The sequence below is a fragment of the Pezoporus flaviventris genome, unplaced genomic scaffold, assembly GCF_033815535.1.
Source record: "Pezoporus flaviventris isolate CSIRO_AGI_PZ_B2104156 unplaced genomic scaffold, CSIRO_AGI_Pfla_v1 ptg000079l, whole genome shotgun sequence".
NCBI classification, from domain to species: domain Eukaryota; kingdom Metazoa; phylum Chordata; class Aves; order Psittaciformes; family Psittacidae; genus Pezoporus; species Pezoporus flaviventris.
In genome coordinates this window covers 35616-60776 of record NW_026892627.1, presented here as the reverse complement: position 1 = coordinate 60776, position 25161 = coordinate 35616, and the positions used below count along the sequence as shown (strand labels likewise).

Here is a 25161-nt window from a genome sequence, read left to right as displayed (position 1 = left end):
CCAAAGCGCTGGTGGCCCTGAAGGACTTCACCTGGAGCCCACAGCAGCAGGAAGGAACACCAGCCCCAGTGCTGGTCCTGGACCTCGGCCACAAGGTGATTCTGGCAGAGGAAGGACCCTGGAGCAGCCAGGATGCTACTGATAAGGGTCCCCAGACCCCAAACCAAGCCACAAAGCACCAGATTTGCCACCAGCCCCATGTTTTCCCTGTTAGGATCTGTTTTTTGGGATGCTGAAGTCCAGAGTGCTTTGGCAAGCAGCTCGGCCAGCAGCCATAAACTAAACTGCTGCAAGACGAGAGGACCAATCAGCCGTGGGGTCAAAGAACTGGGGCCAGCCCATGATGGAGCGCAGGCTGCACGCCAGCCCAGGGCAGAGCAGCCCCAGTGCTTCGCAGGACAGAGGAGGCAGGAGCGTGCTGTGAGAAAGCTTTTATTTTAAATAACCTCAAAAAATAGAATTGCAAGGACCTGAAACGCAGCTGGAGCAGAGCGAGAGGGAACAGGGGTGGCGAGGCTCTGGTTGTGACCTGTGTCCTGGTGTCCCCTTGGCCCTGGTGGGTGGCAAAGCTGCGCGCTGCATCCCTTTGGATGCACCCCAAAGACGTGCACGGTGCTGCACCGAGCTGGGCACTGGTGACACCCCACCCCGTGTTTTCAAGGAAGGTCTTTGTCCAGTGGCTGGAGCCGTGCACAGGGAGACACCGGTCTCCCTCCGGCAGCAGGCAAAGCCCTTTTCCCCTTTTGGATCAGGACATCTTTTGAGCATTTGGTTCCTGTTTCTGCCCTGACCACGCAGCTCCATGGCTCTGCCACACTGAGGGGGAAGCGGAGATGCCCGATGAGCCCCGGTGAGGAAACCTGTACTCCTGCATCCCCCCAACTGCTAGCAGGGAAAGGGGCAGACACCGCCACCAGTGCCAACAGCTACAACAGCTCCAGCAAGACCACAGCCGCTGCAGCTCCACTGGTGTGTCAATGTTACCTGTTCAGGAGTGAAGTGAGTACCAGAAAGAGGCGCAAGGCAGAACGATTACCCACAGAGCAAGCAGAGAAGCATAAGCACCCACCACCCCCCTTTCCCACCCCCCGTCTTCCCCCATGCCCCTCCGACCTCAGAGGAGAAGCTTCTCCAGGTCCCTTTCAGAAACAGAGGTGAGCTGAGATGCTTCAAGGCCATTTTCCCAGCTTTTCCCATTTTCCTGGCTCCTCCTGCCACCCCTGGGGTAGCCCCAGGCTCGACTGTGCTGCCTATCAACAGGAAGTCCCAGTTGAGTCCCAGTCCTGCTCTGGCCAGGCCAGTGGGTCACAGCTCTCCATCCCAAATGCATCCTTGTGGAGTGACATCCACTCTGGAAGAGAAGGACAGGGGGTTCTGGGTAAAGCTCTTGACCCATGGAGGCCCCTACCTGCCCCACAGCGTCTCTGGGTCCATGCATCACCCAGCATGATGGAGATGGAGGCAGGAGCAGGCAGATGTGCCACTGCCTGGCAGAAGCGGATTTTTAAGCCGACGGATCCCAGATCCCGAGCTCTTCCCATTCACAACGGTCTGCACAGCCACAGCAGGAGCCGGTGTCGCAGACCCAAGGTCTGTCTCTGCTCCTCAGCTCTGTCCCCTCTACAGATTTGGTACGTTCAAAAGACAGAAGCTCCTGTGGCACATCCAAGTCCTGCTTCCCAAGTCCTGCACAGGGGCCGTGGAGCCTCCTGAGCCGCCATCACCTCTGTGTCCTGGCAGGCACCATGAGTCCCGGCCAGCGGCTCTCCCTCGGCACTGTCCTCATTTGGTGAGCACGAGCTGCCGCCTCTTCAGCTTCGGTGTCTTTTAGTGCAGGAGCAAGGTGATGCAGGCTCTCGCCAGAGGCGGGTCTGGGCAGCCCGCACCGGCGTTACAAGCAGCTGGGGCACGGTGAGGGCTTCTCTTCGCCGTGCGCTCTCTCAGGCACTCTCAGGACTCGTTTCTCCTCAAAGCTCCTGGCACAGCCGCCGTACTTGCACCAGAGCTCAGCTCGGCACTCGGGCTGCGGCTTGAGGAGCAGCTGCCGCTGGCTGAGGCAGTCAGCGCAGCAGCACTGCGGCAGCAGGCTTGGCGGCTTTGGGCTCAAGCCCTCCCCGCTCTCGGTGCACTTACAGGACCCCGGAGGTCCCTCCTGCGGGGGGTGGGAGCCAGGCACGAGGTGCTGCTGCTCTTCCTGCATCAGCTGCAGGAGGATGTCGGCTGCGCCCGAGGGGCTCTCCGGTCTGTTGGGGGGCTGCGCTCCTGGCCGGAGCTCATCCCGAGGCAGCGATCCATGAGCGGCTCCACGGGAGCAGGGGGGCAGCAGCAGGCCGGGGGGCTCTGAGCCTTTTCCCAGGGGAGCGCCGCTGCCGTCTGGCTCGTCCTGGTGTGCCGGGCAGGTGCCCTCGCAGCAGGAAGGTGGGATGGCACCGGCATGCGTCCTGCGGTGCCGGAGCAGGTGAGCCTTCTGGCTGAAGCCCTTGCCGCACTCGGCACAGCGGAATGGTCTCTCCCCGGTGTGGGTTCTCTGGTGAACAGCCAAGTTCACCTTCTGGCGGAAGCGCTTCCCGCACTCAGCACAGGCGTGGGGCCGCTCCCCAGCGTGGCCCTGCCGGTGCAGCTGCAGCTCCCCGTGCTCCTCAAAGCTCTCCCCACACAGTGAGCAGGGGTAGGGGCTGCTGGCATGGCTCTGCGGTGCGGGGGGTTGGCCTGGCTCGCCCTGGGGCCGCTCAGCCACGTGCACCCGCTGGTGTACCCGCAGGGACAGCTTGCTCTTGAAGCGCTTGGGACACTCGAGGCAGGTGAAAGGCTGCCGGCCCGTGTGGGTCTTCTGGTGGGCAATGAGGTTAGGCTTCTGGGCAAAACGCTTGCCACACTGGGTGCAGGCGAAGGGGCGCTCCCCGGTGTGGGTGCGGTAGTGGGTCACCAGGTTACCTTTCTGGTTGAAGCGGCGTCCGCAGACACCACAGGTGAAAGGCCGCTCACCAGTGTGGATGCGCTGGTGAGTCACCAGGTTGGTCTTGAGGCTGAACCTCTTGCCGCAGACATCGCAGCGGTAGGGCCCTCTCCCACGGTGGTTCTGCCGGTGCTTCACCAACCGCTCGTACTGGGGGAAGCTTCTGCCGCATTCAGGGCACAGCCAGGCCCTCCCCTCCACCTGCTTGTCCTGGAGAGCTTTGGGGGAGAGCTCATCGCCAGAGCTCTTCTCGTGCTCAGGGCATGGGTAGCACTTCTGCCCGGTGTGGCTCTTCTGGTGGGCCACGAGGGACAGCCAGAGACCGAAGCTGTTGCCGCACTGGTTACATATGAAGGGCTTCTCTGCCCCAGGGGCTGTGGGGGCCGTGGCGGTCGCCTCCCCAAGGACCGGCTGCACGCCCAGTGGCCCCAGGAGGTGCGGGCCATGGGTGAAGGCTGCTGTGCCAGCACCAGGAGCCTCAGTGGTGGGACAGTGTTGTGGCCTGAGGAGAGCCACCTTCTGGCAGAAGCCCTCCCCACACTGGACACAGGGGAAGGTCTGCTCACCCAGGGCAGCGTGCTGTGGTGGCAGGAGTGGCTCCTTTGGGGGAAAGCTCTTCTCTGTGCAGGAGTACAGCTCCTGGCCCTCAGGGATCTTCTGAATGGGCAGTGGCGGCACAGAACTGAAGGGGGGCTCTTGCTCAGGCCCCCCAGGCTGCAGCAGGGTGGGTGCAGCCCCATAGGGCAGCCCAGCAGCAGGACTGCGGCCTGGGCAGCGCCGCTGGCGTGGGGCATGTGTCTTCTGGTGGGCTTTGAGGGAGACCTTGTCCTTGAAGCACTTCTGGCACTGCCCGCAGGGGAAGGGGCGGAGGTCCGTGTGGGTGCTCTGGTGCGTCACCAGGTTGGTTTTCTGGGTGAAGCGCTTGCCGCACTGGGTGCAGGCGAAGGGGCGCTCTCCAGTGTGGACACGGTAGTGGGTCACCAGGTTGGTCTTCTGGTTGAAGCTCCTGCCGCAGAGGAAGCAGGTGAAGGGCCTCTCACCAGTGTGGATGCGTCGGTGGGTGATGAGGTTGGGCTTCTGCCGAAAGCTCTTCCCACACTCAGGGCACACGAAGGGGGTGTCCTCCTGGTAACTCCTCCCTTGGGATCGCAGCTTTGGCTTGCCGGAACCACCATCCTCCTGCTCGCCGCCCGCTAGTGCCTTGTCCCCAGCGGCATGGATGCGCTGGTGTGCTAGGAGGTTGGCCTTCTGGCTGAAGCTCTTGCCACACTGCGTGCAGGGGAATGGGCGCTCCCCGGTGTGTACACGGCGGTGGGTCAGGAGGTTGGGGCGCTGGCTGAAGCTCTTTCCGCAGTCCCCGCACCGGTAAGGCTTCTCCCCGGTGTGTATCCTCTCGTGTGTGATGAGGCTTTGCTTCTGGCGGAACCCTTTCCCGCACTGGGCGCAGCGGAAGGGGCCAGCGCCGAGCTGCGGTACCCAGCAGGCCACCCGGGTGGACAGCGGGCTGAGGCTGGTGGCGCTGTCTCGCTCCGTGCCGGCGCGCTCTGGTGCGCGCTGCCCAGCGTGGAACCAGCGGCTGGAGCTGCTGGTGGTGGCTGGGTACAGCTCCAGGGCCCCAGCAGCTACCCCAGGCTTCTCCTCGGGCTGCTCGACTTTGTTCACTCGGCCGGGCTCAACTGGATGGGTTGCAAAGAGATTTGGGATGTTAATTTTAGGCTTTCGTGGGATCAGAGAACATCTCAGGCTGGAACTCACAAGGATCATCAAGTGTGATTCCTGGCTCCTCACAGCACTGCCTGACCTGAACCACTGTGGGCTGTACCACTCTGAAGGATCACAGCCATTCCCAGAGCCTGCTCCACCCCCACCTTGCTTACAGCAGTGCTGGCAGCAGTAGCACAGCAAGGACGTGCTGTTAAGTGGCCAGAGATAGCTGCAAACTGGTCTCAAAAGGCCATAAATGGCCTGGAACGGCCACATGATGGCCCAAGTTATTTGGAAACTGGTCAAAAATGGCTGCAAACTGGCCCCACACTGGTCCACATGGCCTACATACTGGCCCCAAGTGGCCACAAACTGGTAAAATATGGCTGCAAACTAGCCCAAAATGGCTGCACACTGGCCCCAAATGGCTGCAACTGGCTGCAAACTGCCCCAAAATGCCAGCAAACGGCCCCAAAATGCCAGCAAAACTGGCCCCAAATGGCCCCAAACTGCCCCAAATGCAGGCAAACTGGCCTCTAATGGCCAGAGACTGGCCCAAAATGGTTGCAAACTGGCCCTAAATGGCTGAAAGCTAGCCTAAAATGACTGTGCACCAGCCCCAAATAGCCAGATACCGGCCCCCAAAATGGCCCCAAATTGGTAAAAAACGGCTGCATACTGGCGCCAAAGGGCTGCAAACTGGGCCAAAAAGGCCCAAAACGGTTGCAAACTAGCCCTGAAGAGCCTCTGCCCACAAGAGGACATTCCCGCACCCACCCAGGGCCGTTTCCCTGTGGTGCCGCAGCCGGCACCGTGTCGCAGGGTGCACTCACCCGCACAGGGGCTCACGAGGATCTTGCTGTCCTCCTGCATCTGCTGCCCTTCGGGGTACGGTTCCTCCGACTGCTTGATGCCAAACAACCCGCCAGGCTTGAAGAACCTGTAGCCTGTTTGGAGGGATAAGAGCCGGTCACCGGGAACCGGCACACTGCAGAACGTTCGCACTGGGCACAGACGTGGTCATGAAGAAGCTAAAATTAACGAGGCTGGGGGGCATCGCTTTCATCTATTTTAAGCTGTTGCTGCCTGGAGTGTAATTAAAAGATAAAAGGAAATACCAGCACCTGGCTCCCTCCTCCTGGCAAGGCAGAAGGCGGGAAGGAGTGCCATTCCTTGGAAGACAGCACTCACCGGGTAACTGCAGATCCGGCGTAACGCTTTTCCGATCGGATTTCAAAGGCTACCGCAAAAATGCGCTTAATTCCAGGCTGGGCCTCCCAAGAAGAGGCTCCATCTTGAGCAGTGCAGCTCGGGGTGGGGGCAGAGTGGGTGAAGGAGCTGCCTCGGGGTGTGGATTCCTCCCAGGGGAGCCACATCTGCACACGTTTACATACACCACTCCTAAATCCCCCCCCACCCGGTCAAGAGGAGCAGTCAGTTGGAAGTGGGGTTCCCGCAGGATAGACTGGAGAACACCCAAGGGCACCCACAACCCTGTATCACCTGTGCAGGGGTCGGACGGGATCTCAGTGCCGACAGCATCCAGCTCGTGTCCGGCTCTTGGCACCTCACTCAGCCGGGGGTATGGCAGCAGGTTCAGGGCGTGGGAAGGCTGGTGATGGAGAGAGGAGAAGGGGTTTCAGCAGGTCCCCATTGTGGGTTTGGGGCTGTTTCTTTGGGGTTTTTGGCTGGTGGGATGAGGGGAGGGACCATCCCCCTGTGCTCGACACTGGTGAGGCCACACCTCAAATCCTGCGTTCAGTTCTGGGGCCCTCAGGACAAGACAGACACTGAGGTGCTCAAGCCAGTCCAGAAAAGGGCAACAAAGCTGGCAAAGGGTCTGGAGCACAAGGCCTGTGAGGAGCTGCTGAGGACACTGGGGTTGTTTAGAAGAGAAGGCTCAGGGGAGACCTTATCGCTCTCTAGAACTTCATGAAAGGAGGTTGTACTGGGGTGGGGGTCGGTCTCTTCTCCCAACTAACAAGCAATAGGACAAAAGGGAAACAGCCTCAAGCTGCACCAGGGGAGGGTTAGATTAGATATTGGGAAAAATTTCTTCACCAAAAGTGTTGTCAAGCACTGGCACAGGCTGCCCAGGGCAGTGGTGGAGTCACCACCCCTCGAGGGATTTAGATGTGTAGATGTGGCACTTGGGGACATGGCCTTGGCAGTGCCAGTTTAATGGTTGAACCCAATCTTAAAAGTCTTTTCCCACTTGAAGAATTCCCTGATCGAAAGGATGGGCTTTGGGATCAGTACCCACAAACCACCACCAGCCCCACAGTGAGGTGATGGGCACACCACACCACTTTCAACAAAAGCCCTTGCACCCCTTGAACCTGAACTTGAGAGCTAATGGAGGAGGGGGGGATCCTGACTCGCAGGATCACCCCTGAAGTGTTCTCCTGGCACTCTGGATTCACAAACCCCATCCCACCCCATCCAACAGGATCCCTTCATGGGATCAGCCAGCCCACCTGGGGTCTATGCCTGGGGAGGGAACCCCTGCACAGATCCAGACTGGCTCTTCCTGGGAAGCTCTAAACCCAATCCACCCATCTTCACACCCCACACTCCCCCCCCAGGATTCCTCCCCTCTTCCCTCGGAACTCCTCCACAGCTTGGCAGGAGCGAGGGGAGCAGATGGCAGGAGACGCGGCACCCGCCGCGCTCTGACGCCTGCCGTGACTTTCAGAAGCGCCAATTTAGAAGAAAATAAAACTCTTGTGGGGGGTTTGCTCAGCAACTCGGGGAGAAAAGCACCGGGAGAGCTTCCACCCACCTGGAAAACCCCCAAATCCCCCCCCCTTCCCCCCCCAAATGGAAAAGGAGCCGGGATCCCTCTGGCCACCCTGACTGCTCTGCCACGGCTGGAAGGGGCCACGCTCCAGCAGCCATTCCACTGGGATGGCAAGGAACCCGTTACCCCCCTTCTCCACGTACCTGGGGCGCTCCCCCTGCAGACATGGCTCCCCTCGGGGCCGCCCGGCGAGGGGAGAGGACATGAGCGCCGGGGAGGGCGCCGGGCGGCGGCCGTGCTTCCCCTCCGCCTTCCGCCACGGTCGCGGGCTCCGCTCGTCCCCGACTTCCTCCAAATGGCTGCTCCTGGGCCCTGGCAGAGCAAGAGAGAAGAGCCGGTGAGCAGGGAAGCGCCGAGAGGCGAAGCTCGGCCGCACAGGGAGAGGCCCCGCTGTGTCTGTATCCCCCCTCCTCCTCCTCCTCCTCCTTCTCCTCCTCCTCCTCCTCCCCCGAGTTATTTTAGGGGAGAGGAAGGCGCTGACCCCGGCTCTGGCCCGGATTCGTTCTGTTTACGGCAAAGCTTCCACGCCGCTGCACGCGCAGCGCTAGTGGGATTTGTAGTCCATGCCAAGAGGCCCCAGCACTGCATGCTAGGGGACCGGGAAGTGCCGCTGCCGGGAAGTGCCCCAGTGTGGCCTCACCCTGTGTCACAGGGAGCGAGGGTCTAGCTCCCGGCTCCTGAACACCCACCAGGAGAGAGCCCAGACAAACGCCTCCCGTCCCAGTCTCACGCCTCACCCGTCTTCCCTAGAGGTGCCCAGCCCACTCAAGCACCCTGGCACAGCACACAGAGGATGTGGCTACTGGGAGAGCCCCTGTATCCCACATCACCCCTCCAACACTGCCAGCCTCCTTGTTCGTAGAACACGGGTTGGAATCTGGCTGGGGAGAGGGGCCGGGCCATGTGGGAGCTAGCAGGATCCCAACCCTTCCTCCCTCCCTGGTAGCACAGGGATTCTCTGGGGCAGGCACCCGTTGTGGCAACATGGTTCCAGGCATCGTTACCTTCATCATTAGGTGCCACCATGGTGAGTGCAATGGAGCTGCATCACTCCCCACAGCCATCACCAGCCCTGGCACAGCCAAAGGGCATTGGGAATGCTGTGTGGGGTGGGGATTCCTGAGGCTCTCTGAGGGCAGGCAGGGCCTCGAGCCCATGCCTGCCCATGGCACCATCCCACTGCCGTAGTCACTGCTCCAGAGGAGAGAACCAGCTCTCAGGAGCATGGGTGGAGGACTTGAACCCAAAACAGAGGGAGAGGTGCCGATGCCCCATCCCATGACACCTGGAGAAGGGGTGGGAGCAGCAGGTGGTGCTGCCACTTGATGTGACAGGTCTCCAGCGGTGGCAGAAACTGGCCATGGAGCCAGACCCAGTGTGACACCCGCAGCCCCGGCCCCCACCCCACCGGTGTTCCCACCCCAATCCCGTCTTTCACGCCCCAGGAAGCAGCGGTGCTTTCCCGCCTCTCCTCCCTGGCACGCGAGGGTACGGACACGGCAGTGGCGGGGGCACCCCGGGGGGTACCAGCACCCTCCGGTTCACCGGGATCGAAAGGCCCCGGTGCCCCGCGGCCCACACCTCCGGTACCCAACACCGCGTCCCGGGCCCCCTCCGGCCCCGGCCCCGCTCCGTGCCAGGCCGAGCGTTGCCATGGCGACACCCCCCACCCACCCCCACCCCCCGCCAGGTCCCGGAGCCGCCTCCCCGGGGAAACTCACGGGCGGGCGATGTCCCGCGACACGATGACGTCGTCGCGGCGGTGACGTCACCGCGCGCGGCGGCGGAGCGGGGGGAAAGAAGGGAGGAAAAGGAGGAGGAAAAAGAGGGGGGAAAGGGGCGCGCGCCCGCCGCCGAGCGAGAGCACTTCCGGGTCGGCTTCTCTAGCGCTGCCGGCAGCGCCCTCTGTCGGCACCAGCAGGAAGCGCTCCTCCTTCTCCCCCGCCACCCCGCTCCGGTACCGGCACCGCCTGCACCCCCGGGGGCCTTACAGCCGCGGGAGGCTCTGCCCGGGTCGGTGCGGGGTCCCGGCCACCGCCAGCACCCAGCCCTGCTCCTGTATAAAGCGCTACGTTACTGTTTTAGCTGTCGGCCATTAAACGAGCGTAACTGTCGGAGCACGGTAACAAGATGGCGGTTAAGGCGGGAAACTCTGCCAGGAGCTGGGTCAGTGGTTACACCTCGTACCAAGTCCAGCAACGTGCAGACACCACAGCATAAAGGGGTTGGCACATACGGGGAGCGGGGTCTCGAGTTGGAAGAGTGGGAGATGCGGACAAGGGCGGGACTTCACCGTGGAATGTGCAGGTGCCCCGGATAGGCTTGAGCCTCCGAGTGCCCAACCAGTGGGAAACAAGGGAGGGACTTGGCGGAATAAAGGGAAGAAGTTTGTAGCCGTTGGGTGTGTTTAGTCAGCAGGACACCCGGTTTTGCTAATAGGTTTGATAAATCACTGCAAGCAGTGTGTCTGACCTCAGTGTTCCAAAAGTGGTTTGGGTTCCAACAGACGGGGCTTGTCCGTGGTGAAGGCGTCGTCGAGGGCACCTCCGCTGCCAAAGGACGGGGAGGCGCATCCCGTTGATGCCAGTGGCCTCGCGCAGCGCCAACACCAGTTCCGCAGCCGCTGACGTGAGACCATTTGTATAAGGTGGACCCATTGAACCAGACGGGGAAAAGAGAGAAGGAAAAAGTAGTTTTTCCTTCTGTCAGCGACCAGGCAACTCCGTGTGCAGGCCAAGGTAAGAAAATGGGGTGTTAAAGTGTTACCTTGGTGGTTTGGGCACTCTGAGAGACTTGAGTGATTGTGTTTGAGAGATACAAATAAGTATGAAGCAAGTGTGGAGTCCGGATCCACATTTCTGTTAGTCCACAAGGGATACAGGCGGAGAAGGACAGAGCATAAGGACTTGTTGAAAGGACGTCTTGGGAAATAGAATGGAGAAAAAGAGTAGTAGGACTAAGGAAAAGAGGGAATGAGAAGAATCATCCCGGGAATAACTTTCCTCCAGATAGTCCCTTAGGGAGAATGTTAAAATACTGGAAAGATAAGTCCTCTACAAGAGGGAAGGGTAAGAAAAAGATGATACAGTATTGTTGTTTTGTTTGGACAAGAGAGAGTATTGAACCACTGCCCATTTTCTGGCCAGAATATGGAACGGATGAAGCTTGGGTACATCAAACTTTAAATCTGCCCATAAATAGTAAGAAAACCTTTTTGCAGGAATTATTATGCTGCATGCTGAATAGGAAACCCTGCAACTCAGTTACTTACTTTGAAAAGAATCAGTGAAAAACATGAAGAAGACGCTGGGAAGTCTGAAGCCTGGGATCCATTGAAATGTTTGCCCCTTTCCCCAATTATCGCTGGTCCACCTCCAGAAAACCCTGATGAAACTGGCTTTATTCAATCCTCTCTCCCATAAGGATGATCAGTTAACTCATCAGGGAGCTACAGCCAGTGCCCTGCCTCAGGCTGAATATTCTAACTTAACTAAAGAACCGGACCAATGTAAGGAATATCTCCTAGACTTTCCTATGCCCACGGGAAAAGAACAGCCCAAGAAAGGGGGGATTACCGAGAGCTTCTGTCTCCCATGGGAGGTTCCGCTGAGTGCAGGACAAGTAGGGTGTGTGACTGCCCCACTCACCAGCGCTGAAGTTAGAAATGTTTAAAAAAAAAAATGAAACCTTTAATCGAAGACCCTATAGGGTTAGCAGAGCAATTAGATCAGGTTTGGGGACCCAACTTTTATTCTTGGGAAGAAATAGTGTCTATAATGAATATCTTATTTACGGGAGAGGAAAGGGGAATGGTTAGAAGGGCAGCCATGACAGAGTGGAAAAGAAGGCACCCGCCTGGTCAAGGAGTTCTACCAGCAGAACACAAGTTTCCCAATGTGCAGCCAAATTGGGATAATAATAACCCAGCCCACCAGGCTAATATGAGAGATTTAAGAGACTTAATAATCCAGAGAATAAAAGAATAAAAAAAAGTTGGTCCCAAAATCTCAGAATTTTGCAAAGGCTTTTGAAACAGAACAAGAAAAAGATGACACACACACCCCCCCCCCCCCCAGTGTTCTTGCAGTGATTGAGGGATCAAATGAGGAAGTATTCAGGAATGAATCCTGAAGATGCTGTAGCCCAGGGTCTACTGAAAGTCCATTTTGTAATTAAGACTTGGCCAAACATTAGGAAAATAGATGGGTGAAGTGAAAGACCCTTAGAGGAATTACTAAGGGAAGCCCAAAAAGTTTTTGTAAAGCAAGAGGAGGAGAAACAAAGGCAAAAAAGCAAAAATGATGATGTGATGATGTCCACAGTGAATCCAGTAGTGGAAAAACAAATTAGAACCAATGGTTCAAAGGGATCGAGGAATGTGGACAAGGGGAAGAGGTATGAGGGTTGTAATGCTTCCTCCTCTTAGTAGGGGACAGGGAAGACCTTAGCAGTCACCACAGGTTGTCCAGCCATCAGCATGTTGCTTCCTGTGTGGGAAAAGTGGACATTTTAAATGTGAATGTCCCAGTCTTGAGAAGGAGGAGCAGGTAATCCTGTTGATGACCTTTGAAGATACTGAATGGGGGAGTCAGGGGTTTCTTAACTTCAAGTCCCACCAAGAACCCTTGGTAAATTTGAAAGTGGGACTTTCCTCAGGATGAGGAAGTGGGGTTTTCTTAGTTGATATGGGAGCTGCTCAAACCTCATTAAACTTTATACCCCAAGGATTGAAACTATCTGATCAAAACCTGATAGTCTCAGGAGTAAAAGGAGAAGGATTCCCAGTCCCCGTGTTTGAAAACACCATGTTAAAATTAGGAAATAAAACAACTAAAGGGAATTTTTTATATATTCCTGAGGCATGGAATGCATTAGGAAGAGATTAGATTGTACAATTAGGATTATGTTTATGGTCCTATTAACAGAAAAAGATGAAAAGGAAATAGATCCAGTAGTTTGGGTGAAAGAAAGAAATAGGGGAAGACTGGACATACCCTTTAAAAATCAAGTTGAAAAGGGAAGGTGACGTGGTAAACCAAAAGCAATATCCTATCCTACTGGAAGGACACAAAGGGCTTCAGGCGGTCATAGAAGCTTTGATCAAAGATGGGCTGTTGAAACCCTGTGTGTCCCCTTTTTACCTGTAAGAAAATCCGACAGGTCACATCGTTTGGTCCAGGATTTGAGAAAACTGAACCAAATAGTCCAAGTCTGGCATCCAGTGGTCCTCAATCCTTATACCTTAATGAGCAAAATATCACATGAACATGAATGGTTCAGTGCTGTGGATCTGAAGGATGCCTTTTTGGCATGCCTGTTGGATCCACAAAGCCGAGACGTGTTTGCATTGGAATGGGAGGACCCCTACATGGGGCATAAACAGCAGTTTAGATGGATGGTGTTGCCGCAGGGATTTACAGAGTCACCAAATTTATTTGTGCAGGTGTTAGAACAAGTATTAGAAAAATTCAGACCACCCCCATGCGTCACCCTGTGGCAATATGTGGATGATTTGTCAATTTCAGGGAAAAAGAAAGAGGCAGTAGCAGAACAAACACATTACTAAACTTTCTGGGAGAACAAGACCTAAGAGTATCGAAGAACAGATTGCAGTATGTAGAAAAAGAGGTCAAATACTGTCCTGGTTTCAGCTGTAACAGTTATTATTCTTCTTAGTAGCTGGTGCAGTGCTGTGTTCTGGCTTTAGTCTGAGAACAATGCTGATAACACACCGATGTTTTAGTTATTGCTGAGTAACGCTCACTCCAGTCAAGGACTTTTCAGTCTCTCACACTCTGCCAGTGAGGAGGGGCACAAGAAGACGGGAGGAAGCAGAGACAGGACACCTGACCCAAACTAACCAAAGAGGTATTCCATACCACAGCACGTCATGCCCAGGATATAAACTGGGGAGAGTTACCTGGAAGGAACAGTCACTGCTCAGGTCAGGCTGGGTATTGGTCAGCAGGAGATGAGCAATTGCATTGTGCATCTCTGCTGTTTATTGGTTTCTTTTCCTTCTCCCCTTTTAGTTTTATATTCTCTTCCCTTGTTATTTCCCTTATCATTATTATTATTGGTGGCGTCAGTAGTGGTTTGTGTTATACCTTAGTTAATGGACTGTTCTTATCTCAACCCATGGGATTCATATTCTTTCAGTTCTCCTCCCCATCCTGCCGGGAGTCAGTGGGGGGAAGAAGGGCGGGAGTGAGAGAGTGGTTGCATGGTTCTGAGTTATCGGCTGGGCTTAAACCGTGACGAAGACCTGGAACACTTAATCAGTGAAGGAAAGGGAAATATGAACCTAGAGGGAATAAAAAAAATAGTTGAATTACCTCTCCCAAGGACTAAAAAGGAGCTGAGAAAGTTCCTAGGGCTGACAGGCTCCTGTCACCTGTGGATTGAGTCATACGCACTAAAGACAAAGGGGTTGTACTTAGAATTATTAGAAGAACCACCTGTTTTTTTAGAAGAAGAACTAGTGCAAAAGCTAAAACAAAGTTTGATAACTGTTCCCGTGTTAGCTTTACCGTCCCTAGACAAACCCTTTCATTTATTTGCCCCACGGGAACGGCTCTGGGAGCCATGGGCTTGGAACTGGGAGATGAATGACAGCCCGTGGCCTGCCTTTCGAAATTATTTGATCCAGTCTCCTGAGGATGGCAGAGTGTGCACAAGCAGTTGCAGCTACTGACTTTTTGGTAGAGAAAAGTAAAAAACTAACGTTTGGAGGAGCACTTGTGGTAAGCACTCCACATCAAGTAAAAATCTTAACTGAGAAGCAGGGAGATGGCTTACTGATTCCAGGATTCTGAAATACAAAGCTGTATTAATGGAAAAAGATGATCTGGTCTTAACTCCTGGTTTGTGTCTCAATCCAGCCACCTTTTTGTGGAAAGGGGAAGCAAATGGTCAGAATCTTGAACCCAATTGCCTTGACATAGTAGAGTACCAAGCAAAGGTACATCCTGATCTAAGAGATATACCATTAAATGCTGGCCTCCACCTAGTCATTGGTGGCTCCTCCAGTGTCATACAGGGGAAAAGGCACAATAGTTATGCAGCTGCTGATGGGAGCAATCACGGTATAAGGGAAGCAGGGCGACTACCAAATACTTGGTCAGCCTGAACATGTGAATTAAATGCCGTGAACCAGGCTTTACAAATATTAGAAGGAAGTGAAGGAACTATCTATACAGACTCCAAATACGCCTTTGGAGCCATATAAAATGTTATTTGGTCTACCATATGTGGGTAAAGTAGGTGAGATCCTGCAGTTTGAAACCAAAAATATCTTCCTAAAGAATTATATACTGGAGCTATATTCTTCCTTGTCTTTTCTCAGAAACAAAGGACTCCACGCTCAAACGCCACCCTTGGAATTCACAGTTCATACCATTCAACCAGGGGACCAGATACTGATCAAGTCATTGAAGGACTTTAAATTACAGCCTATGTTGGACAGCCCATTTCATGTACTGTTGACCACTGAAACTGCTGTGAGGACTGCCGGAAAAGGTTGGACACACTATACAAGGATAAAAGGACCAGTGGAACTCCCATCTGAAGACTGAGTACAATCAACTGGGAACCCCCTCTATATTAAGATAAAGAGACAATAAGCATACACTCCTGCTTCCAAACATTTGTAAGAACCTTTATAAGATTATCTTGTATTTGCTGTGCTGAAAACATAGGTTTTGGGGATAAAAGAGAAAGGCAGGAGACTGATTAGCAGAAAAAGAAAAAATGTGGAAGATCATAGTGATAATGACCTTTTGTTTATTAGGAGTTCAAGGAAAAAGTTTGGAACAAGAAGCCTATGTTGAGCAAATGAGAGAATTGCTGGGATACCCAGTCAAATTGCAGATAAATATTACTAAGGCACAGAATCCACAAACTATCCAATTTGACGCCTGTCAAGTGCTCAAGTGTGGAGATCTAAAAGAGCAAAGGAAATTAAGCAGTCACGATAAATACTTATGCCCAGAGTATTATCTCCAGCCATACTGGGGACCACCTTGTCCCGGGTGGAGTGATGTTTGGTTTACCACTGCCTTTAATGGCTGGGTCTCACCCAACGCTTGGGGAAAGTCTCTAAAAAGTAAAATTGCAATGTTTAAAGGTCACGTAGACCCTGACTGTAAGGACTTAGAATGCAATCCCGTAATACTTACCATTACAAATGCTGATGGGGAAGTAAGCCAAACTTACGGCCTTGGGGCAGATGTGCCAGGAAAAGATCCACTTGCTAGACTTCAAATTGTAGTTTGGGAACCAAAGAGAAATGAACATACCCAAACTACAGACACTACCATTCCTCCACCAAATAATCCTAAGGTAGAAAAGGGGAAAGATTTGAAGCGGACGTCTGAAACAGAAACAGGATATGGAGATACAAATACCAGGGTAGAATTGGTCAAATACAGAGTGAAAAGCTTAAACAGAAGCAATTGCGATGCATGTGCTTCAGGGCGACCTACAGCACAGGTAGTCCCTTTTCCTTTAGGATGGAGTAAAGATGCACAAGGAATGAGGTGTATGATCGCATTGTACCAGGAAAGGACTGCATGGGGAAACGAAGCCTGTAAGTCTCTTTCATTGCTGTTCCCTGCACTACGAAAGAAGGATATCAAGGTACCCCCAACCTTCTCCTCGGCAGCTGGTAACCATACAGCTTGTCTCTCACGGAAGGGTGCGAGTGCTACGAAAGATCTTGGACAGCTGGAGATGTGCACGGAATTGCTAAATGTGGCTGAGGAGGAAACAGGTAATTACTCAGCTCTGAGTATCCCCAGAGCGGACCTGTGGTGGTATTGTGGAGGGAGAGTCTTGAGACCTACGCTTCCTCCAAATTGGAAAGGCACGTGTGCAATTGTCCAGTTGGCCATTCCGTTTACCCTGGCATTTGAAAAGGGAACAGCACCTTAGAATTCATGCAAAAAGCAAATATTCAAACAAAAAGGAGGAATTGTGAAAAGTATTAAGATACTGGTTTTGCAGTCAGCCATTAACTGAACGTAACTGTCGGAACACAATGGCAAGGCAGGAAGCTCTGTCAGGATCTGGGTTAATGGTTACAGCTCATAACAAGTTCAGCAATGTGCAGAAACCGTAACATGACAGGGGGTTAGCAAATAAGGGGAGTGGGCTCTCAGACCGGAGTAGTGGGAGATGCAGAGAGGGGCGGGACTTCATATGGGATGTTGGATAGGCTGTGCACCTTGGAGTACCCAACCAGTGGGAAACAAGGGAGGGACTTTGCGGTCGGGGATAGGGAATAAAGGGAAGAACTCTGTAGTCACTGGGTGTGTTTACTCACTAGGACACCCATTTTCACAAAAACATTCAATAAATCACTGTTTCACTGCTGTGGCTGACCTGAGTGTTCACAAGAAAAGTGTTTAAGATTCTAACACTCCAGGATGGAGACCTCAGCCCCACTGTGGTGCCCCAGCTGGAAGCAGGGTGTTGGTCTCAGCCAGCCTGCCCCCCCCCCCCCCCTTGAGGCTGATGTGCTGGGCCCCCCTCTCCCTCCAGGCCTGTTGTGTGGCCCTGGAGTTCCCCCATGGAGAAGGGGGTTACCCATGGTCAGTACCCCGAGGCTCTAATCCGACACCCCCAGTCACACTGTCGCACAGTGGGGGAGAGCCTTTGGGGGTCCCTTCCTGCCACAGCGACGTCTGGCTGCCAGGCCTGAGCAGCTTTCCTGCCCCAGGCTAAAGATCTGCTTCCCTGCTCCAGCTCCTTGGCAGCGCTTCCCACGGGACATGAAGCTGGGGTGACCTGGTGTCCCCCCGGTGTGCTGCGGTAGCCGTGGCCAACCCCTCCTACTGTGGCTGTGCCAGAGGGGCCGTGCCGAGGGTGGGTTTGGGGAGGGGGGGGGGGGCACACACGCTGCGCAAGCGGGGCCGGCCCTGGGGCGGAAAAGAGGGCAGATCCCAGGAAATCGGTTAATGAAAGACCAACACCGGCAGCGGGTCGATCGCTGCGGTTCCCCGGGGTCAGGCAGGCCCCTGCCACAGGGATGAGGCTCCTGTTAGCCCTCTGCCTGGGCCTGGTGGCCCTGGCTGCTGCCAGCCAGTCCCCGCTGCAGCGGCGGGTGGTGAAGGAGGTGCTGGACTATTTCCACGGGCGCAGCAGCGTGCATTTCCTCTTCAAGGAGCAGGCGGTGGAAGGGGCCGTCGAGCGGGTGAGCGCTGGGGCTGCGGAGGCAGCCGAGCCTCCTGCCCCATGTCATCGGGGATGGTGGGGAGGGGGTTGGGGTGACGGAGTGTCCTGGAGGAGGGCCAGGGGGCAGCCCCATGGGCACGGATGGTCGTGGGGAGTCAGAGCTCAGCTACTCATTAACCACTGGTGCCTGGCTACACCAGGAGCACTGACATTGGGCCTTGATTGTTAATCAGGAAGGGCTGTGGGCTCTGGGACCCCGAGTTTGGGCCACCTCATGAGGTGCCAGCAAGCTGGATGTCCCCTTGGGGTTGGGGTCCCCCCGATGTTCTAAGCAGCCCCTGGCACAGGGTTGGCATGGCACTGAGGGTATGGCACTGACAGTCCCATGTCGGCCACTCCGTCCCCCTGCTGTGGCTGACCTGCAGTCCCATATCCCTGCAGGAAGACTCCTCAGGAACCTTTGTCCAGCTGCGGGTCAACCTGGTGCAGACGGCCTGCAGCAAGCGGGCACTGCGCCGGCAGAACTGCAGGGTCCTGGAGAACCGGGTGAGTTAGAGCTGGCAGCGGGCACATCCCGCAGGGACACAGCACCTCTATCTGCCCCTGCCCCCAGGGAGGGCTGGGGGGGACAGCAGCTCCAGCCATGGCATGGCAAGTGGCACCCATGGTGGCCAGATCCCAGGCACAGCTACAGGTTGGGGGAGACTGGATTCAGAGCAGCCCTGCGGAGAAGGACTTGGGGGTGTTGGTCCATGAGAAACTGAACATGAGCCGGCTTCAGTGTACGCTCACAGCCCAGAAAGCCAAGCGTATCCTGGGCTGCATCAAAAGGAGCGTGACCAGCAGGTCGAAGGAGGTGATCCTGCCCCTTTACTCTGCTCTCGTGAGACCTCACCTGGAGTATTGTGTGCAGTTCTGGTGTCCTCAACATAAAAAGGACATGGAACTGCTGGAACAAGTCCAGAGGAGGGCCACGAGGATGATCAGGGGACTGGAGCACCTCCTGTATGAAGACAGGCTGAGAAAGTTGGGGCTGTTCAGCCTGGAGAAGAGAAGGCTGCGTGGAGACCTCATAGCAGCCTTCCAGTATCTGAAGGGGGGCTATAGGGATGCTGGGGAGGTACTCTTCATTAGGGACTGTAGTGACAGGACAAGGGGTAACAGGTTCAGACTTAAACAGGGGAAGTTTAGATTGGATATAAAGAAGAAATTCTTTACTGTGAGGGTGGAGAGGCACTGGAACAGGCTGCCCAAAGACGTGGCAAATGCTCCATCCCTGGCGTTGTTCAAGGCCACGTTGAACGAGGCATTGAGCCACCTGCTCTGGTGGAACTGGATGATTTTAAGGACCTTTCTAACCCAAACCATTCTAAGATGCTGTGTTGCTATGACATGAACATGCCACGCTCTCCCTGCAGAGGAAGCCAACCTGCCTGGCTTGCTACAAGTTTGACAGCAGTGATGTCTCCAAGGTGCTGGACAAGTACCACAACTGCGGCCCCAGCCATCACCTGGCAGTGAAGGTGAGCTGACCCCCAGCACCAGCACCAGCACCAGCACCGGGCAGTGCTGCGGTGGGTGCCAGCATTGTTCTCTGCTCCACAGGAGATCAAGCACCGGGACGAGGCTGAGTGCCGGGCAGTGGAGGAGGCCGGCAGGGGCGGGGATGCGCTGTACCTGCCTGGGATGTATGCCTTCTCCAAGGGCCTGCCGGCCTAGGCCCCAACCCCTCACGGTAGGTGCCACCCGCAGCACCCCAGCATCCCCGGTGGGATGGGGGGGGCTCCACTGCCAAGATCGGAGCCAGATTGGGACCCCCAGCCAGGGGGCATCTGCCAGGGCTGCACCTCCAGGGTGAGCTGGCCCTGGGGACATGACGTGGGTGACAGGGTGATGGGGAGTGAGGGGTCCCACTCACAACCAGCCCTGCCTCCATGTCCCCCTCCAGGTCGCCGCCACCCTGAGGACACGGACGCCACCCTGGGGTCCCCCCGCTTGCCGCCCTCCAGCACTGCGTGACCGCAGGACACCCCTTGCCCACCACAACTCAGCAGTAAACCCGGCTCTGGCTCCTGGTGTTGCTGCTGTTATTCCCATTGGGGGACTGGGGGGGGCTCAGGTGGGGGGCTCCAGGTGCATCACCCCCCACCCGCTGTCCCCAGTGGGGAGGAGGGATGAGGAGCAAGCTCCCCCTGGCTGCTCGGTGCCCAGGATGACACAGCACAGAGGGACCTGGGAGGACACATGTGAGGACAGCACGGCTTTACTGCATGGCCCCATGATGGCCCCCAGGCCTCATGATGTTTATGTGACATCCCCATGGCCCTGTGATGTCCCCCAGTCCCACGATGTCCTCTGGTCCCTGTGACATCCCCACAATGTGCCATGGACACCACAACACCCCCCAGTCCCCACAATGTCCCCATGACATCCTCTGGTCCCCACGATGGCCCCACAATGTCCCTATGACACTCCCGGGTCCCCACAATGTCCTCATGACATTCCCAGACCATCTCCTGGTCCCTGTGTGTCACCTCCCAGCCCCGCAGCCTCTCCTCCAGGCTGGATAGCTCAAGACTGGCCCCAGGTCTCCAAGGACATCACTGCTCCCCTCACTGCTCCACCAGGCACAGGGAGCCCTGGTCAGCCCCCAGCCCGGAGCCCCAGTGATGGAGTAAAGCCAAGCAGTCCCATGGCTGCCTCTGGTGCTGCCCCAGCTGCCCATTCCCTGAGCTCCTCTCTCGGGTCCGGGCACAGCACAGCTCAGAAGACAAAGGAGCTGGGGTCATGGCGGGTGCTGAGCGCCCGCTCTGCCTGGGCAATGGTGTCGTCGGCGCGGCGGCCCAGCTCCCGGCACTCCTGCAGCACCTCCCTGAACTGTCTGTACGCCTCCTCCATGATGGAGCTGCGCCGCGGCGGCCGCGGCTCCCAGAAACCAGCCTCTACCCAGGGCTGAGCTGCACGGGGTGGGTCAGCACCGGCACCGCCGCCGGCACCACCACCGGCACTGTGTCCCAGCGAGCTGTCGAGATCCCGGCAGAGCTGGTAGAGCTCACTGCCGCAGCCGGCCACCCGCTCGCCGTCAATGGCCTTGAGGCCGGGCAGCATGTCGGCCAGCGCGTCGCGGTAGGCAGCCACGGCACAGAGCGGGTTGTCAAGACGGGCAAGGGGGTCACGCAGTCGCAGGCTCTCGAGGTGCCGCAGCCCCGCCAGGCACCGCAGTGCCCGCAGGCTGCTCACCAGGTTGCCGGCCAGGTTGAGGCTCTGCAGGCTGCGGCAGGAGGCAAGCGGCTCCAGGCTGGACACGCGGTTGCGGGACAGGTTGAGGACAGCAAGGGAGCGGAGGGCAGCCAGCGGCCCCAGCTGGGCGATGGCGTTGCCAGACAGGTCCAGCCACTCCAGGTTGGTGCAGTCGCCCAGGCAGCCCAAGTGCGCGATGCCGCGGCCCCGCAGGCGCAGCAGCAGGATGGACTCCAGAGCAAACTCGCCAGTGGCGGCCTTCAGCAGCTGCGGGGTGATCCGCACCCCTTCCTCCTCCTCCTCTTCCTCCTCCTCCTCCTTGGCAGCTGCCTCACTGTGACCCTCCATCCCAGCCGGGGACCCTGGATCTGTCAGCTTGACAGGGGGGAAGAAGGAGGCGATGGGTTATGGGGGAGGCAGCCCTGCACTCTGAGACCTCCAGCTGTGGGTCTGGAGCCTGGAGGGAAAAATGGGGTCGGTGGCTGGCACCCATTGGGTTGCTCTGGGGTGCATGGACATGTGTGGGGCACCTGTGGGTACAAGTGGGGCATGCTATGGGGTATCTCATGGGTGCAGGGAGATGCGGACCCATGGGGTATCCCAGCGGTGCAAGAACATGGGGACATGTGGGATGCCCTGAGGGGTATGGGGACATGTGCGGTACATGGTGGAGTATACCGGGGTGCAAGGGCAGAAGGAGGCATGGGGTTCCCTTAGCGCATGAGGCCACGTACAGGGGGCACCACAGGGGGCACCACGGGGTGCCCTGGGACATGGGGCAAATCACAAGGTGCCCTGGTGGCATGCACTGGGCAAACCGTGGGGTGCTGGGGCACATGTGGGGCATCCTGGGGGTGCAGGGACAAGTGTGGGGCACACCGTGGGATGGGTATTTTGGAGATGCAGGGACACGCGTGGGGTCCAGAGCCCATGTGGGGCGAGGGGGCCGTGTACACGAGTGGGGCAGATCCATGGGGGGCTTCGGGGGATGGAGGACACGCGTGGGGGACCCCTAGACCCACCCCCCCCACCCCAGGTGTCCCCTGCTCCCCTCCGGCCCCGTTCCCCCGCTGCCCCCCGTTCCCCCCTCCCCAGCTCACCGCACGGCGGCTCCCGGCAGCCCCCGCGGCCCCGCCCCCCGTTGCCATGGAGACAAGCGGCCGCACCGCCCCCCCCGCAGTGACCGCGTCCGTCCCCCCCCCCCCCAGACCGAACACGGACCCCGCGCACAGGGACGGGACCCACCCGCGGCTCCCGCTGGCCCTAGCGCCCCCAACCCGGACCCCGGGTCGTTCGAGCAGATCCGGTTTATTGAATGGTCCCACCCCACCCGCCGGTTCAGAGCCACAGTGCCTCTGGCAGCCCCGGCGCCGCGCTCGGGGCCATGCGCTGCACTGCCGGTGGCAATAGGGAACTGCACTGGAGCCAACCGGCACCCGAGGATGCGGCCCGGCTGGCGCTGTGGGTAGCAGCTGGCAGTGAGCCCCACTGAGGGGTCACCGGCCTGGGGACGGTACTGAGGATGCATCACTGGGAGCTGCCAGGATCCCTGGAATGTCCCAGCATATTCTGGTGTTTGGCCTTCAGAATTCCCCAACACACCTCACATCTGCACACCACAGCGCTCAGTCCCCAGGGACCCCACACGTCCTGGCGTGTCCCAGCATGTCCTGGTGCCCAGGGACCCCAGCAAGTCCAGGCGCTCAGCTCCCGGCACGTCCTGGTGCTCAGCCTTTGGGAACCATGGCACACACCGGCATATCCCAGCATGCCCAGTGCTCAGCCCCCAGAGTCCCCGGCATGTCCTGGCACTTGGCCTTTTGCACATCTAGCACATCCTGGCACGGCACATCCTAGTGCTCAGCTCCCAGGGACCCCGGCACATCTCACGATGTCCCAGCATACAGTCCCCAGGGTCCCCAGCACATCCTGCTGCTCACGCCCCGGCATCCCCATCCCAGCACTGGTCCTCCAGTGCTCATGGGCAGATCGCGGTGGGTGCCGGCGCGGCGGGTGCCGTCCAGCTCTGCTGTGGCACACTGTCTGCAGCGGTGGTGTTGGCAGCAGCGTGCGTGCGCTCGTGGCGCAGGAGGTGCGTCTTGCGGCTGAAGCTCTTGCCGCAGTGGGTACAGATGTAGGGCCGGTGCCCAGTGTGCACCGCCTGGTGCCGCACTAGGTTGGTCTTGGAGCTGAAGCGCTTGCCACACTGTGCACAGGCGTGGGGCCGGGTGCCGGTGTGCACCGCCTGGTGCCGTGCCAAGTGCGACTTGCGCCCGAAGCCGCGACCACACAGCTCGCAGGCGAAGGGCCGGGTGCCGGCGTGCACCTTGGCGTGTGCCACGAGGTTGGTCCGGGAGCCAAAGCGCCGGCCGCACTGTGGGCAGGCGAAGGGCCGCTCACCCGTGTGCACCCGCAGGTGCCGCAGGAGGTGCTGGCGCAGGGTGAAGGCACGGGCGCACTGCGGGCAGGTGAAGGGCCGCTCGCCGGCATGCGCCAGCTGGTGCGTGGCCAGGTTGGGCTTGTGGCTGAAGGTCTTCTCGCAGTGTGGGCAGGCAAACGGCTTCAGCCCCATGTGCCCCCGCAGGTGCGCCGTCAGGTGCCGCTTGTCGCCAAAGCCGCGGCCGCACTCGGCGCAAGTGAAGGGCCGGCCCTCGCGGTGCAGCCGGCGGTGTGATGCCAGGTTCTTCTTCCAGCTGAAGCTCTTCCCACACTCGGGGCAGGGGAAAGGCTTCTGCTCAGCTGCGACCCCCTCACCGTCTGCTGTCTCCGCTGGCTCGTCGTGCAGGCGCTGGTGCCGCAGGAGGTGCTGCTTGTGTGCAAAGCAGCGGCCGCAGCGGGTGCAGGGGAAGGGCCGCTCGCCCGTGTGCGTGCGGTGGTGCCGCACCAGGTGCGTCTTCTTGCGGAAGCGGCGGCCGCATTCAGGGCAGGGGAAGGGCCGCTCACCTGTGTGTGTCTTCTGGTGTGAGCGCAGGTGGATCTTCTGCCGGAACCGGCGCCCGCACTGCCCGCAGGGGTAGGGCCGCTCGCCCGTGTGCACCCGCAGGTGCCGCGTCAGGTGAGCCTTCTTCCCAAAGCCCTTCCCGCACTGCGCACAGGCAAAGGGCCGCTCTGGGGCCGGCGTCCTGCAGCACCCGTGGGGCTGGGGCTCACCGTCGTTGCCGTCACCGTCGCCCACCGGCATCCCTGGGCTGAGCCGTGCCTGGCAGCAGCGCTCACAGCTGCCAGCGCCAGCCAGGCTCTGGCTCAGCAGTGGCCATGGTGGCAGGGTGAAGGCGGGCAGTGTGCCGTAGCCCAGCTCCTCCGGGAGCAGCGGCTCTGGTTTGCAGGCACAGGCACCGGTGCAGTCCGGTATGCCTGCTGTGTGGGGGAAGGCACCATCCGGAGCCTGCCCCGCCAGCAGGGCCTCAGTGCCGGGGCCAGCTGACCACTCTTCATCCTCCTCTTCCACCTTCACCTTCCTCACCAGCCAGTCCTCTGCAGGGCACACACAGCCAGGTGGTGGGACACAGTGCTGAGGATGGGCGGCTCCAGCACATGGGGACCAAGCCAGCATCCCTGTGCTGCCACTGTGTGCCCAGCAGTGCCGGGGCTGTGCCGGGCCACCTGGTAGGTTTGCTGTGTGCTGGTGCCGCCAGCCTGTGCCCTCACCTGAGCAGCTGAGCTCCAGGCCCCCCAGCTCCCCGGCAGCCCCCAGCTCTGCGCTGTCACCCCCAGCCATCTCCTCGGCCTTGGGGACCACCAGCTGCACTGTGGAGACAATGGGCGCGAAGCCACAGGGTCCCCCACTGGCTCTGTCATGGCCCCTTGGGGACCCCAGAGCCCTGTGGAGTGAGGCGATGGGCAGGGAAGGGGCAGGACCCACCTGAACCGGCACAAGCCGGCACCTCCATCTTCTCCGCCTGCTCCAGCACTGGCTCCGGCTCCGGCTTAGCCATGAGGGACCCTGTGGGATGGGCTGGGGTGAGCCCCTCCCTGAGCTTCTCCCAAAACGGCAGCGGGGAACAGGCACCCGCTGCCTCCATCCCACCCACGGGGTCTCATTTGGTGTCAGTGATGGATGTTGGGGCACGGGGTCCCCCTAGCCCTGAGTCCCCCGCAGAGGGTTGGCAGCCGGGGACACATTCCGGGGTGTCACCCACCAGTGGGATGTCCCCACCCCAGCCCCATGCTCAGCTCACAGTCCCCCCCCATCCCATTTCCCCTGTGTTCCCCTGTGCCCAAGCCCCCTCTATGCCCACTACAGCCCCCCAAACCCTTCTATTCGCCCCTCTCCCACCATACCCCGCGC

The 25161-nt window shown here is 58.1% G+C and overlaps 3 protein-coding genes and 1 long non-coding RNA gene across 4 annotated transcripts; 2 read left to right on the top strand and 2 right to left on the bottom strand.

The window, feature by feature from the left end:
* Positions 1 to 416: 416 nt before the first annotated feature.
* LOC133280009 (uncharacterized) lies at positions 417 to 24863 on the bottom strand. The gene is made up of 8 exons (XM_061474292.1): positions 24736 to 24863; positions 24522 to 24620; positions 22855 to 24347; positions 20406 to 21248; positions 7604 to 7918; positions 6164 to 6272; positions 5494 to 5607; positions 417 to 4632 (listed from the first exon to the last, which is right to left on the bottom strand). Exons 1-8 carry the CDS (start codon positions 24806 to 24808, stop codon positions 1892 to 1894), a joined length of 5787 nt encoding a protein of 1928 aa, XP_061330276.1. The 5' UTR covers positions 24809 to 24863; the 3' UTR covers positions 417 to 1891.
* LOC133280097 (uncharacterized) lies at positions 9916 to 15087 on the top strand. Its single transcript, XR_009747065.1, has 2 exons — positions 9916 to 10198; positions 14806 to 15087. It is a non-coding gene; the product is annotated as an uncharacterized LOC133280097 (long non-coding RNA).
* Positions 17356 to 19706, top strand: RARRES2 (retinoic acid receptor responder 2). The gene is made up of 5 exons (XM_061474483.1): positions 17356 to 17652; positions 18075 to 18179; positions 19052 to 19156; positions 19239 to 19368; positions 19582 to 19706. Exons 1-4 carry the CDS (start codon positions 17488 to 17490, stop codon positions 19350 to 19352), a joined length of 489 nt encoding a protein of 162 aa, XP_061330467.1. The 5' UTR covers positions 17356 to 17487; the 3' UTR covers positions 19353 to 19368; positions 19582 to 19706.
* Positions 20383 to 22027, bottom strand: LRRC61 (leucine rich repeat containing 61). Its single transcript, XM_061474473.1, has 2 exons — positions 21974 to 22027; positions 20383 to 21248 (listed from the first exon to the last, which is right to left on the bottom strand). The coding sequence occupies exons 1-2, from the start codon at positions 22019 to 22021 to the stop codon at positions 20397 to 20399; spliced, it is 900 nt and encodes a 299-aa protein (XP_061330457.1). The 5' UTR covers positions 22022 to 22027; the 3' UTR covers positions 20383 to 20396.
* Positions 24864 to 25161: the final 298 nt, after the last annotated feature.

Bases quoted from the DNA above. Each gene is read 5' to 3' on its own strand.
- RARRES2 (XM_061474483.1), top strand. From the start codon at position 17,488: ATGAGGCTCCTGTTAGCCCTCTGCCTGGGCCTGGTGGCCCTGGCTGCT. The intron at 18,180-19,051 runs GTGAGTTAGAGC...CTCTCCCTGCAG, and splicing joins GCAGGGTCCTGGAGAACCGG to AGGAAGCCAACCTGCCTGGC. The intron at 19,157-19,238 runs GTGAGCTGACCC...TCTGCTCCACAG, and splicing joins GCCATCACCTGGCAGTGAAG to GAGATCAAGCACCGGGACGA.
- LRRC61 (XM_061474473.1), bottom strand. From the start codon at position 22,021: ATGGCAACGGGGGGCGGGGCCGCGGGGGCTGCCGGGAGCCGCCGTGCG. The intron at 21,249-21,973 runs GTGAGCTGGGGA...CCCCCTGTCAAG, and splicing joins CTGCCGGGAGCCGCCGTGCG to CTGACAGATCCAGGGTCCCC.
- LOC133280009 (XM_061474292.1), bottom strand. From the start codon at position 24,808: ATGGCTAAGCCGGAGCCGGAGCCAGTGCTGGAGCAGGCGGAGAAGATG. The intron at 24,621-24,735 runs GTGGGTCCTGCC...TTGTCTCCACAG, and splicing joins GCCGGCTTGTGCCGGTTCAG to TGCAGCTGGTGGTCCCCAAG. The intron at 24,348-24,521 runs GTGAGGGCACAG...TGTGCCCTGCAG, and splicing joins CCTGGAGCTCAGCTGCTCAG to AGGACTGGCTGGTGAGGAAG.